The 13,321-nt window shown below is 39.8% G+C and overlaps 1 protein-coding gene across 4 annotated transcripts in view; it reads right to left on the reverse strand.

Moving 5' to 3' along the window:
* SETDB1 (SET domain bifurcated histone lysine methyltransferase 1) overlaps nucleotides 1–12,937 on the reverse strand; it is a 25,036-nt gene extending 12,099 nt beyond the window's left edge. The window contains exons 1-12 of one of the 4 annotated variants that reach the window (XM_016215535.2): nucleotides 12,784–12,937; nucleotides 11,479–11,749; nucleotides 10,733–10,884; nucleotides 6,295–6,329; nucleotides 5,646–5,745; nucleotides 4,863–4,988; nucleotides 4,497–4,698; nucleotides 3,876–3,949; nucleotides 2,823–3,013; nucleotides 2,014–2,143; nucleotides 684–879; nucleotides 440–595 (exon numbers count right to left, since the gene is read on the reverse strand). In XM_016215535.2, the coding sequence (XP_016071021.2) occupies nucleotides 440–595; nucleotides 684–879; nucleotides 2,014–2,143; nucleotides 2,823–3,013; nucleotides 3,876–3,949; nucleotides 4,497–4,698; nucleotides 4,863–4,988; nucleotides 5,646–5,745; nucleotides 6,295–6,329; nucleotides 10,733–10,884; nucleotides 11,479–11,738 (1,622 nt within the window). In that variant the 5' untranslated portion in view covers nucleotides 11,739–11,749; nucleotides 12,784–12,937. Of the gene's footprint in view, nucleotides 1–439; nucleotides 599–683; nucleotides 880–2,013; nucleotides 2,144–2,822; nucleotides 3,014–3,875; nucleotides 3,950–4,496; nucleotides 4,699–4,862; nucleotides 4,989–5,645; nucleotides 5,746–6,294; nucleotides 6,330–10,732; nucleotides 10,885–11,478; nucleotides 11,750–12,445; nucleotides 12,539–12,783 lie in introns of those variants that run through there. The other 3 variants (XM_016215533.2, XM_016215534.2, XM_016215536.2) reach the window with 3 other exon arrangements.
* Between the last annotated feature and the right edge of the window lie 384 nt (nucleotides 12,938–13,321).

Raw genomic sequence — 13,321 nt, forward strand, 5'->3', positions numbered from 1 at the left:
ATCTTTCTCCCTCTCCCTTCCTCATTCTGAAATCAATAGATATATTTTTTTTAAAAAGTAAAAAAAAAAAATTATGGGAGTCTAGTCTTCTACTAATGCTTTTTTTCCTGCTACGTGTCTTATAAACGTCCTTACTAACTCCCATGATTCAAGAAAAATAACTCAAGTGTTTCTTTTTTATTGTACCAACGATGACATCACATTTAATGAGGTTTTAACAAATGACTTTCTGGCGATTCTGTATTTCTAGGCACCCAATTTCTAATTCAATTATTTTTACGTTCTGTTTCCTGGAAACTTCCAAGGTTAAAGCTTTCTTTTCAAGTCCAAACTCCTCACCATCATAGCCCCTTGGAGCCAAAGAACCTCCCTACAATTGACCACTCAATCCATACTGCACTCCCCCTCACAGCCCTCTGAGAACCAGAGATTTTCTCACCTGTATGTCTGGTTGACCCCAGGTTTCCCACCAGGGGCATTTTCACTGAGTGCAGGGGATGTAGGGGAGGAATGACCAGAGCTCACAGATCCTGGCCGGAAAGATGTACTCTTTTTGGCTACCTGCTTCCGTGACTGGGCAAGTTGGCTTTCCAAGCTTCTAGGAGATTAGAGATATGGTTAAGGATATAGGAAATATGAAATATGAAAGAAACTGGCCAAAAAAAAAAAGGAATAGCACTCACTCGTTGTCACCTGCCTGAGGGGACAGAGGTGGGGCAGGTGGGGCAGGTGGAGTGGATGTAGCAGGTGGGACGGGTGCAGTAGAAGGTGGGACGGGTGGGGCTGTAGGCTGTGGGAGCTCCATTGGCTTAAACTGGGTTCCAGTACTGGTTAGATCCTGGGTATACTGGACTACAGGGCCTTTGCTCCTCACAGCACCTATAGGAGAAAGGATATTGACCTCTGAGAAGATGATAATTGTGTCACTTGTACTTATGCACACACCTGACCTTCAATTTATATAAAAAAATAAAATAAAAAATGGGGCCAGCAGGGCGTGGCTCAGCAGTTAAGCATCGACTTAGGATCCAGGAGATTTTGATTTGATTCCTGGTCAGGGCACACGCTTAGGTTGTGGGCTCAATCTCCAGTTGGGGCATGCAGGAGGCAGCCGATCAATGACAACTCTCTCATCATTGATGTTTCTCTTTCTCTCTCTCCCTTTCCTTTCCTCTCTCTGAAATCAATAAAGATATATTTAAAAAAAAAAAAGAAAACATTCTGAGCAAGTGCTAAGACTGTCAGTTCCCAATATTTACACCAATAACTGGGAATACTGGCATAGGCTGGCTTTCACTCAGTAAGACTTTATCTTCCTGCCTAAGATGATTTATGTTAGTAATTTTATTATATTTTGGTGAAAACTTTCAAAAATGCATTCTTTGACTAATGTAAGTCAGGAAAAATCAGCCAGAAAGTATGCCGGGAACACACAGAAACAAAAACATATAGGCTTTAAAAAAGTTGACTATAGCCCAGCTTGGCGTGGCTCAGCAGTTGAGCATCGACCTGGGATCCAGGTGATCGGGGTTCGATTCCTGGTCAGGGCACATGCCTGGGTTGGGGGTCAATCCCCAGTCAGGGGCATGTAGGAGGCAGCCGATCAATGACTCTCTCATCATTGATGTTTCTATCTCTCCCTCTCCTTTTCTCTCTCTGAAATCAATAAAGATATATTTTTTAAAAATTAAAAAATTAAAAATGAAAAAGTTGACCATAGGTAACAAAAAGCAGTTATCCTCATGTGAGTAACAGAGGTAACTACTACCACCAATACCCCTAACCTAAGCCAGTTGTTTCAGATTATGTGGTTGTTTAGAATGAATCAGAGCCACAGCATGTGGAGGCAGCACCACAAATCCATCACCACTACTGGAAACAACTCAGGGCACACGTCCTGTTTCCAATGAGTCAGTAGTATCATCCTGGTAAACAAAGGACAGCCACCGTCTATAATCTCCTTTGCTAGTTTGTCCCATTCCACCCTCCCACAGGGCACCTTTTTGGACATACCCATATTTGGACGTGTCCTGAACTGTCCCCCTTGCTTCTTCTCCAATGTAGAGGCAGAGGATGTCTTCATGCTGAACATGGGCTCCAGCCGGGTAGAGCCTCGATAGATCCATTCACATCTTTTGTCATCCTGGGGGATTGGGAGGGAGGAAGGGGGGGGAATGGGTTATAGGCTAGAATCTATCCTGCCATTTGTGGAGAATATACACCATGTGACTCCTTGGGAAAACGTCCTTGATGAGCCCTGAATTCCTTATCTATTCAGTGAACTTATGTGCCAGGCTCCATGACAGGCATCAGAAGCATAAGGAAGAAAAACATATTCCTTGTTTAAGAAATTTCAGGAGTGACAGATGTTTTTACTAAGTATGAGAATCATTAGCAGGATCATAAGGCCTTAGGAACAAAAAGCTGGGATAGTTCAGAGGAGACACAGAATTTTAAGCAAAGAGAGAGAGGGGAGAAAAAAATGGGTACAGAAGATCTAAGAATTAAGTTGGGTCTTGAAAGATTGTGGGACTTGGAAGCTCATCAAGACCTCTAATTCCAATTCCTTGGTCCTTCCTTCTTTGTCCCATTATGCTACCAAAGCCCTAACCATGGACAAATGGAACTGGCTGCTTTCTCTGTACCTACACTCAATGTGAATATTCCTAGAGAAAACAGTGAGGACAGACAGACAGGAGGCTAAGAAAGGAAAACTATGAAGTTCTACAAAATCATCCTTGTTATTGCTCTTATGCTCTCCCAGCCCACCCCAACACCAGCCCACCCCAACACCAGCCTCAAAAACTAGGGAAGAACAGTACCAGGAAGAGGATTCTGACTAGGCTGCCATCCACCTCCTCGACTCGGGACTTCCACCACGTGCCTTCCCACTCGGTCTTGATAAGCTGGCCACTCTTGAGTAGCACCATGGGTCGGTTGGGGTACGCAGTGATGTACTCCTCTATGAAATCTCGGCAGGAGATGTCTTCTATATCCTCCCAAGTCTTTTTCACTGTCCCAAGAAAGAAGCAGGGCTGAGAAAGGGCATGTAGGGCATGTCTTGACAGGGAAAAATGGCTGACAAGGAGATGTTTAGTACTTTTTAAGTTGGGAGAACAGAAAAATAAATAAAATCATAACCTCAAGGGAAGCAAAACTAAGACCACTTAAAAGTACTGAACATAATGTGTGAATGCTCACATAAATCTAGTAAATACTACAAGCAGTAAATAAATATAAGTGAGTCACTAATTTCATAAAAATGGATGTTTCTCCGTAGGAAAATTCAAGTGAAAATTCTTGCTAACTTGTTATGTCTAGGGGTAAATCAAAAAAGATCAGGTGGCATCATGAAATTGATCAAAAAAAAGTATCTTTCCTTCTCATTCTCTATCAGACTTATAAGGGATCCTGAATGCATTTACTACCACGTTATGTGGAAACAGCAGTGTTAGTTGGCTCTTCTGTGAGTCTGTCCCCAAGCCTGAGTCACAAGTGTAGAGGACACCATGAAGCCCCCATCTAACACAGCTTCTGTAGAAAGCACTCTGCAGCCTACCGATTTACACACATTAGCTGAAGTATGAGACTAATATCTTCTCACACCTAAATCACTTAGAAATGAAATCAAAACACATCTATCATATGATTGTCCACCCAAGGTCAGTCATCATCTTCCAGTGTTTCCCTCTTTGACTACAAAGACCCACCACTGGAGATGACAAATAAAACTGTATCTCCCAAAGGACAATAATCAAACCTATGTTCTTTGAGACAGAAGCAACAAAATTAGGACTTTTCAACTAGTTGTCTTTAGAAGAAATACAAGGTAGAGGAAGATAAATAGAACTAAGGAAGAAAAGAGGGACACTCACGTGGCCGACAAATGGGATACAATTCAGACTCTGTGACATAGGAAGCGTAGCCATCATCAAAGAAAATAAGAAACCTGTAAGGAAAGAGTGATGGTAGAAAGATCAGGGGACTATATCTAACCTGAGCTACAGGCATTACCTCATCATAGCTTCCACTCCTTTGGATCAAACAGGAAAACTTCAGGGGAGACGTTCCAGCCTACTACTTTCTTCCTGTTATTCTTCCTGCCCATCCCAGGAGTTAAGAATTCTCCCTTAATCTGACCAATATATCCCCGTTTTTCCAAAAGCTACTTATTAGTTCAACTATCAGATTCCTATTCTGAAAATCACTTAGCCACTTTATTTCTTCCTTCTACATGAATTCCCTATTCCTCTACTAATGATTAACCAACCCTGATTACTCTCTTCCTAGGTTTCCTCCAAGTTTTCTCCTTAAGGAGAAAAAAAAAAGGAAAAAGGGGTCTTTGCCACAAGACTCCTGGGGCAAAGAAAGAGAAGGGGTTTTTGGCCACCAGGGACTAAGAGCACGAAGGCTAACTGTGAGATCTGGACTATGACTTGGATAGGGTAGGTGCTATGCTCCTGGCCTCTGCTCTCTTTACAATCCTGTCTAGGTACCTGAGCTTGTTTTTGACGTTTGGTGTCTCGGCTACAATGCCAGCATAGAGCCAGACCTGATTCCCATCTTTGTATTTGGCCACCACTCGACTGCCCACATACAGCTTGTCAGCAGGAGGGTGGTAATCATAGGCAATATGGTTCCCCGACAGTAGGCTTTTTCCTTTGTTGTCGAATTTCACCTTGTACTTCTTTCCTGGCCCTGAGTAAAAGGGAAAGATAAACAAACATTTTAAAAAACCACCAGTTTCTGTGTAAATCCTGGCTGCTGTGAGAGACAAAAGGCAAGGCTGTGGGGAAAAGAAACAATCAGCAACGGAGACCTGCAGGGTGCCTCTCATTAGTTCTCCTCTAGCTTGAACATACCAACCGTCTGGATGGCAATCAGGGTGCCTTTGTGCCATGTCTTAGTTCTCTTCTTGCCCAGAATGCGCATGCTGACTATCAGGTCACCATCTTTGCTCAGTTCTCCAGACATTTGACTCAAGGTTCCTATGGAAGAAAGCTAAGTTGTTCTAAAGAGATATGGCATAGTGTGTGGAGAGAATGAAAAATAAAGAGAGTAGTAGGGTAATCAGGGAAAACGGGATAATCTTGGATCCTTAGCTACTTTTGCTGCTCTCCTGGCCAAAGGCAGAAACATAAAACATAGCTGACTCAACTGTAATGCTAACAGGAAAAACCTAAATAATCGAAATTCACATGTAATTCAAGAACAGCTCACTTTAAACAACAGTTTACAACTCCTTATTAACAATATTAACTACCGCTCATTAAATAAGAAGCATTTATAAAACAGTTTCCTATAACAGACTCATTCTACACACAAAGCTTCCCTCAGGCTGCTTTATAAGTGTTTGGGGTACTCTCCTCTCTGGTCTCCATCTGAAGAAGTAAGTCATGAGCATGAAATAAAATGGTATTCGGATAAAGCCATCACACACTGGAAAAGTGGCAGGTAAAAAACATTTACGCAGACAAGGAAAAACAAAATCACAAGTAACTTTATATTGACCTGTATAGTCTGTGGTGTTAAAAGAACCCAACAGAGGTGGAGAAGGATTCTGAGAAGCTAAAACAAAGCCAGTTATCCATGAAATCTCTGTAGGAATTCCCCCCGCCTGTATCAAAGTATCTCCTAACGCTAACCTTTATGTAGATCCTGGGAACTGCTCTTCTTGTTGACAGCATCCATGAACTTTTGGACATCTTGAGCCGACTTTCTCAAGGCAGCCATAGCTTCACGGAGCTGTAAGGAAGGGAACAAGGGAAGAAAGTTTTGAAATAGCAGCAACTGATAAAAAATAACTTTAGAATAAGGAATAACTTGCCTTTTCAAAAAAATAGAATTAGTTGCGTTTGGAAGCTTGAGGTTGCTTTATCAGGCAAAACTGCCCTTACAAATCTGGTTCAGAAATCAGCTTTAGGAAGATTTCCTTGATTAATCCCACCTAGCTGAGCACTGCCTAATTCTATATTCATATGGCGATCAGTGCATGCACCCCTAAGTAACCTCTATTGCATTCTTTTTAAAATATATATATCCTTATTGATTTCAGAGAGAGAAAGGGAGAGGGACAGAGAGAGATAGAAACATCAATGATGAGTCACTGATCGGCTGCCTCCTGCACGCCCCCCACTGGGGATCAAGCCCGCAACCCAGGCATATGCCCTGATCGGGAATCCAATCTCATCTTCTGGATCATAGGTCGATGATCAACTGCTGAGCCACGCCGGCCAGGCCCATTTTCATATTCTTATCTTTCACCCCCCCCCCCCCTTACTTATTCTAACTCACCTTCTGGTCTTTTGGAGTTCTGCTCCCAGCATCACCTATGGATGAGAAAAACTCTAATGAGTGTAAGATACTTACACTCAAGAATTTTCAAGAAACCAAGAACTAAGCTACTTAAAAGCATTTTCATGGAAGTATTATTAATAACAACTGCAAAGTAGACATATACATATATATGTAAAAGTACTAAAAGGGTCCAAAGAGATACAGAGTAAATAGATGACAGTGCTTACCTGGGGTAAAGTACTGGGACATGTGGTAGTCTATGGGATTTTGGGTTTTCACTGTATATTTGAATTTTTATAACAGTAATTTACTTGTTTTCTGACGACAATGAAATTAATTTACAACAGAAAGAAATTGGGGAAAGTCCCAAAATTTGGAAATCAAACAATGTACCCAGTGGTAAAAGAAAATTACAAAGGAAATAAAAAATTATTAGTTGAATGAAAAGGAAAATAAACATATAAAAATTTATGAGATATAGTGAAGCAATGCTTAAAAGGAAATATATAACTTTAAATGACTATATTAGAAAGAAAGGTCTTAAATCAATAATCCAAGCTTCCACTTTTTTTTTTTAAAGAGAGGCAGGCAGAGAGAAGCATCGATTTGTTTTTCCACTTATTTATGCACTCACTGATTGCTTCTTTTATGTGCCCTGACCAGGGATTGAATCCAAAGGTGCAACCATGGCATATCAAAGAGAAGCCGTTCCAGCCATAGCATTAGGGGTGAGTTAATTAAATGTTTGATCAAAATATAGCTGGCTAATTTTTAAGTTGATAATTTTGTATGGCTCAAGAATGATGTTATAAATATCCAAATGGCCCTTGGCAGAAAAAAGGTTCCCCACCTCTGGTATATTGGAACACCACCCTAGCCAACTGAGCTACCCAGCCAGGGCCAAGCTTCCACTTTAAGAAACTAGAAAAAGAAGAATAAATCAAACCCAAGTAAGTGGAAAGAAGAAAATTAATAAAGATCAGAAATCACTGAAACAGAAAAACAGTAGAAAAAGAAAATCAATCAACGAACCCCAAAATGGTTCCTTGAAAAAGGGCAACGAAGTTGATAAGCCTTTAGCTAGGCTAACCAAGAAAAAAAAAAAGATCTAAATAGCCAATATCAGAAATGAAAGAAATGACATCACTACAGAACCTATGGAAACTGAAAAGAATCATAAGGGAATATTATAAATAACTTTATGGCAATAATTTAGACAACGTAGATAAAATGGACAAATTCCTAGAAAGACATAAAATTAATAAAACCAACTTGAAAAGGAACAGAAAATATGAACAGTCATATCAGGTAAAGAAAATCAGTCATTAAAAACCTCCCCACAATAAATTCAATGTGGTATCCTGGATTGGATCCTAGAACAGAAAAAGTCCAGAAATCAAATAAAGTATGGAATTTAGATAAAAGTAATGTACCAAGTTTGATTCTTACTTTTAACCAATGTACCATGGTAACATAAGACATTAACATTTGAAGAAATGGTGAAAGGTATACAGGAACTCTCTCCTTTATCTCTGCAATTTTTCTATAAATCTATTATTCCAAACTAAAAAGCTTATTAAAAAAATCTTCCTACAAAGAATAGTCTAGGTCAAGATGGTCTCACTGATGAATTTATCAAACATTTACGAAAGAATTAATATCATTCCACACTCTCCCAGGTAGGAGAGGGGAACACTTCCTAACTCATAAGGCCCATATTACACTGATATGAAAGCCAAACAAACAATACAACTATAAACCAATAGCCTTCATGAACGGAGGTGCAGAACTTCTTAACAATGCCCTGGCCAGTGTGGCTCACTTGGTTGAGTGTTATCCTGTGCACCAAGAGGTCCCAGTTAGAGTCCAGTCAGGGAACATGCCAGGTTCTGGGCTCAATCCCCAGTAGGGGGCTTGCAGGAGGCAGTTGATCAATGATGTTTCTCTCTCATCAGTGTTTCTCTCTCTCTCCCTCTCTCCCTTCCTCTATCTCCAAAATCAGTAAAAAATATTTTTAAAAGTTCCTAACAAAATATTATCAAATTCAATACTGCAACATATAAAAAGGATTATACACTAAAACAAAGGGGGAAGGGTTTATTCCAGGAATTCAAGGTTGGTTTAAAGCCCCCCAAATTATTTGTAATACAGCCTGTTAATAGGATAAAGGACAAAAGCCATATGATCATTTGAGGACCATACAGAAAAAGTAGATAATAAAATCTAAAATTCAATCTAGCTATGATAAAAACACTCAGCAAATTAGGACTAGAAGCAAATTCCTCAACCTGATAAAGGACATCTACAAAAAACCTACAGCTCACATCATAATTAATGTTTAAAGACCAAATGGCTTCTCCCAAAGATCAGGATCAAGGAAAGGATGTCTGCTCTCAAAACCTTTATTCAACATTGTACTGGACATTCTAATGAGTACAAGAAAATAAAAAAAAATAATAATAAAAAGTATCCAGATTAGAAAGGAAGAAGTAAAACTGACTTTATTTGTAGACAATATGATCTAATATACAGAAAATCCTAATGGACCCACAAAGAGCTTCTAGAATTAGTAAGCAAGCTTAATAAGGTCATAGGCTAACAGATCAATACATAAAAACCAGCTATATTTTTATATCCCAGCAATAAACAATTCTAAAATGAAAGAAAATAATCCCATTTTCATTAGCATTAGAAAGAATAAAATACTTAGGAGATGTACCATGTACATCCATTAGAAGATTCAGTATTAGTTAAAAAGGCAATATTTCCCAAATTAATCTTTAGACTCAATACAATTCCTATTAAAAAGTCCTAACAGGTTAAGAAAAATTGTTTTTAGGTAGAAAATAAGCTGTTCCTAAAATTTAATTGGTATATGAAATACAAATAAATTTGGAGGCCTTTCACTAAGTGATTTTACTACTTACCATAAGGCTATAGAAATTAAGAAAGTGTGGTGCTGGTATATAGATAGACATTTAGGTCAATGTGACAAAATAGATGCTCACATATATGGCCAGTTGATTTTTGACAAGGGGACCAAAAGAACAGTCTTTTCAACAAATGGTGGTGGAACTGGATAGCCATAAGCAAAATAAACAAACAAAACACCCTCAACCCTACTTAATAATTTTTACTCTTTAAAAGACACCATTAAGAAAATAAAAACACCGTATCTGGGATAAAATATTTGTAAAATGTATCTGATAAATGAACTGTACCTAAAGTACATTGTGTTCTGAGTCAATAATAAAAAGACAAACCCAACTTTTTTTAAAAGGGAAAAATGTGAGTAGTTATTTCCCCAAAGAACATACATAAATGGCAAATGAGTATGTAAAACGATGCTCAATGTCCTTAGGGAAATTCAAACTATGATCACAATGTGACACCACCACACTCACTAGAATGGCTAAAAGAAAATTCTGACTATGTAATACTAAAAATTGACAAAGATGTAGAGAAACTAGAACCTCCCACACTTTGCTAGTAGGAATGTAAAATGGTATAGCCATTTTGGAAAACCACATGGCAGTTTCTTAAAAACTCAAACATATACTAATCTTAAGACAACAAAATTCCATTGCTAGGTAGAATATCCAAGAGACATGAAACATAACATCCACACACACATAACGTCCATAACGTGTAGATCAATTTTCATAGCAGCATTACTCACAATAGCCCCAAAATGTAAACAACCCAAATGTTTACCAACTGAGTAATGGGTAAAAATGTGGTATAGCCATACAATGGAGTACTACTCAGCAAAAAAGGAACAAACTACTGATACCAGCAACAAGCCCTGGATGAACCTCAAAAACATTATGTTACGTGACAGAAGCCAGACACAAAACACATATTGTGATTCTATTTATATGGAATTTCTAGAAAAGGCAAAATTTTACAGAAAAAAAGCAGATCAGTGGTGCTGGGGAGGTGGGGCATGGAGACTGAGCAAAAAAGGCACAAGGGAACTTTTGGGGGTGATGCAAGTGTTCTAAAACTGAATTGCAGTAAAGATTGCACTATTGCATAAATTTACTAAAACTCAAACTGTACACTTACAGTGGGTGAATTTTACATTATGTAAATTATACTTTCAAAAAACTGTTAAAAAATAGATGAAACCAAACAATCTATTTTGAGAGACATACATAGATGCTAATGCCACCTATAAAGGAAAGCACAAGAATTCAGAATAGAGGTTACATAGAATGGGGAAAGGAGGGTAATTCAATCAGGAAGTAGCATGAAGGGAACATATATGATTCTAACAATGTTCTATTTTTTCCTGTAACAGACAAGTCTAACAGTTTAGAATATGAAGTTAGTAGCAATGGTTTCTCCTCTACTCTCTTATCTTCTATCTGCTCATCTTCCAGTGTTTCAATTTCGATCATGAAACTTGCCTCTCCATAGCTTCATCTCTTACCTGAATCAATACTGAGAACATCATCATCTTCATCAGGAATCTCAATTATTTCTGTAGGTCGGGAAGCTTCATCCTCAGAGCTACTGTCCCGGTACTGTAGTCCCAGTTTAGAGTAAAAGTCCTTCACCAAAGACTCACAATTAGTCACTGCCCTAATATTGGAACACATGTAGAAAAGGTCAAAGCCAGCAGGAGGTGTAGGAACCATTAAAATTTATATATGTTTAAGTATAAGCTGTCTTCAACATATAAACAGCCATATTCCAAGTGTCTCTGTTTAGAATTTAGAATGCTTTTCCAATAGAAAAATGTTTAAATAGTGGTTTCCAGACTAGTTTCTCAAAAATCCAAAATAAGCCCAAAGTATGGTCTTTTCAACTATACCTCATTACTTACCTTGTTATTTGAAAATGCTTTCTAAGTGGCAACTAGCTCACCAGAAACAAACAGATTCAGGGCTCTAGGAACTTATTAATGCTCCACAGTTACATAAGACAGTAAGTCTTTATAATCCTCACTTCCAAGACAATTCTACTAAGGGAACAAATCAATTGCTCTAGAGTGCAAGAGAAAGAAGGGGAAGGGACTCAAGACCTGGATTCCCATACTGTTCATCATACATTAGGCTCTACTAGATGAATATTCTATAAATGGGTAGCTGTGAGGTAAGATACTGGACTCTTAACTTTTGAGGAAGAGTGTCTTCCAAAGGAGAGGTTTACCCCCACTTCCTATGTAGTCCTCACCTGGATGCATCATCAAAGAGCTGGTCAACATGGGCCACCTCGGATTCCTTCTGTATTACCCACGTCTCCAACTCTGCTAGCTGCTTCTTACGTTGCTGTATACAGTCCATCTTTTCTAGTTCTTCATCGATGAACTTCCGAAGTTCCTCCATGGAGATACCCAGCTCTTCAACCACTGCTTGTTGCAGCTCTGCAATCTCTTCAGACTCCACTGCAGCTGTTGCTGAATCCAAACCAAGGCACCCAGGGAGGGAGGACATGCTGTTGTCCTCTACATGGAACAAAAAACTAAAATTACCTCTGAAGCCATCATAACCACAATAGAGAATTTCAGTCCCCAAATAGTTACCTTGGATTATATGTTCCCTCTCCCCATTCTCCCATATATGATGCTGAGATTTTGTAGTTCTCACCTTATTCTATAGACTATAGGCCTGAATAACTTTTAAAAATTTGAGAGGGCATATATTATGCAACAGGGAACTATGGAAAATAATGTTTTAGAAAACTGAAGACAATTTACTGAGGAAGACACAGGCATGAGGGTTGGGCTTCCAGAACACCTTAATAAAGTGAGTGTTGTAATAATAAAGTTAATGACAATCTTTTTGCTGGTAGAGGCTCTTTGCCTTCAGTTTGTAAAAAACGTAGTACCTGTGAAGCACACTAAATCAAAGCGCAATAAAAGGAGGAATGCCTGTATTTCTATGACCTGTTTTCCTTAAAACTAATTAGATAAAACTCTGCATGCTATTGCCTAGTTTGAGCAACTCTCTCCATCTGGAGAGAAGGAGTTGGTCTATAACTCATTGTTTCCTCTTTAATTACTTGTTCCCCTTACTTTGCTTCCATGTGGAAATTTACGTTTTAAAAGAGTCTGTAATATTTAAGCATACAAAAGCTTGCAGCAAAGAGGTTTCTCCAAAGTAAAGGGAAATAAAGCAACCTAAGAATAAAATGTGGCTACCGGAAATCTACAATCCAATAGTAGCTGCCCTTTTCATCAAACGGTTAAAGTAAAACTGAAGCCAGAACGCCGTGCGACACCATTGCGGGTTCTCACCGCCTCCATTTTTCCGTGGCCCACACACAGCCCCACCCCCGGGCTACCCATTTTAGAGACGCACCTCACCGCCCCCTCCGCCCCCTCTCCCTCCCCTCCCCCTCCCCACCCTACCACCCTCGCCTGGCAAACCCAGCTCAACCCCGCCCCCGCCCGCTTCACTGGGAAAACTTCCTCCCCACCATCGCCCGACCTCCTCCCACAAACAAAATATTTCAGACGAGCCCTTGGTCTCCAAATACCTCAGTTAATTTTCAACACCTCCCTATTTTCAGCTACTATAGCTCCTTTCACCAACCAGACCCCAGACTCACGACTCAGGGGTCGGCCGCCTTGGGAGAGAACGAAAAGGGAAAAGGGAGTAGGGGGAGGGGAAAAAGCGTGATGGAGGGAAGGGGGGAGGGGGAAGCAAAAGAGACGGCCGGAAGCAAACCTCAGGTGTCGTTCCGGTTCCCACGACGGTAGCCTGACGGGGTCAAACCCAAAACTGCTGGGCGCCCCTCAGAGACTTGGAGAAACTCGGGTGAGTACGCATGCGTCAAAGCAAGCCTTCCAGTGCACACGTGAGAAGTCACTGGCATGGTAAAGTGGGCGTGGCCTGGAAATATTACAGAAGCTCCGCCTCTTTCTCTACCCCCAGCTAGCGGCTGCAATACTAAGCTTATTGTGTGCTCAGTTGGCAGCCACATGGGTTTAGGGCTTTTTTCTCACTTTTACTTGAGTTTTTTAATTTACATAAGCCTTACAAATTGTAGGAAGTTGAGGAATCGCAAGGTGTAA

The sequence above is a fragment of the Miniopterus natalensis genome, chromosome 19 (assembly GCF_054644295.1).
Source record: "Miniopterus natalensis isolate mMinNat1 chromosome 19, mMinNat1.hap1, whole genome shotgun sequence".
Classification (NCBI taxonomy): domain Eukaryota; kingdom Metazoa; phylum Chordata; class Mammalia; order Chiroptera; family Miniopteridae; genus Miniopterus; species Miniopterus natalensis.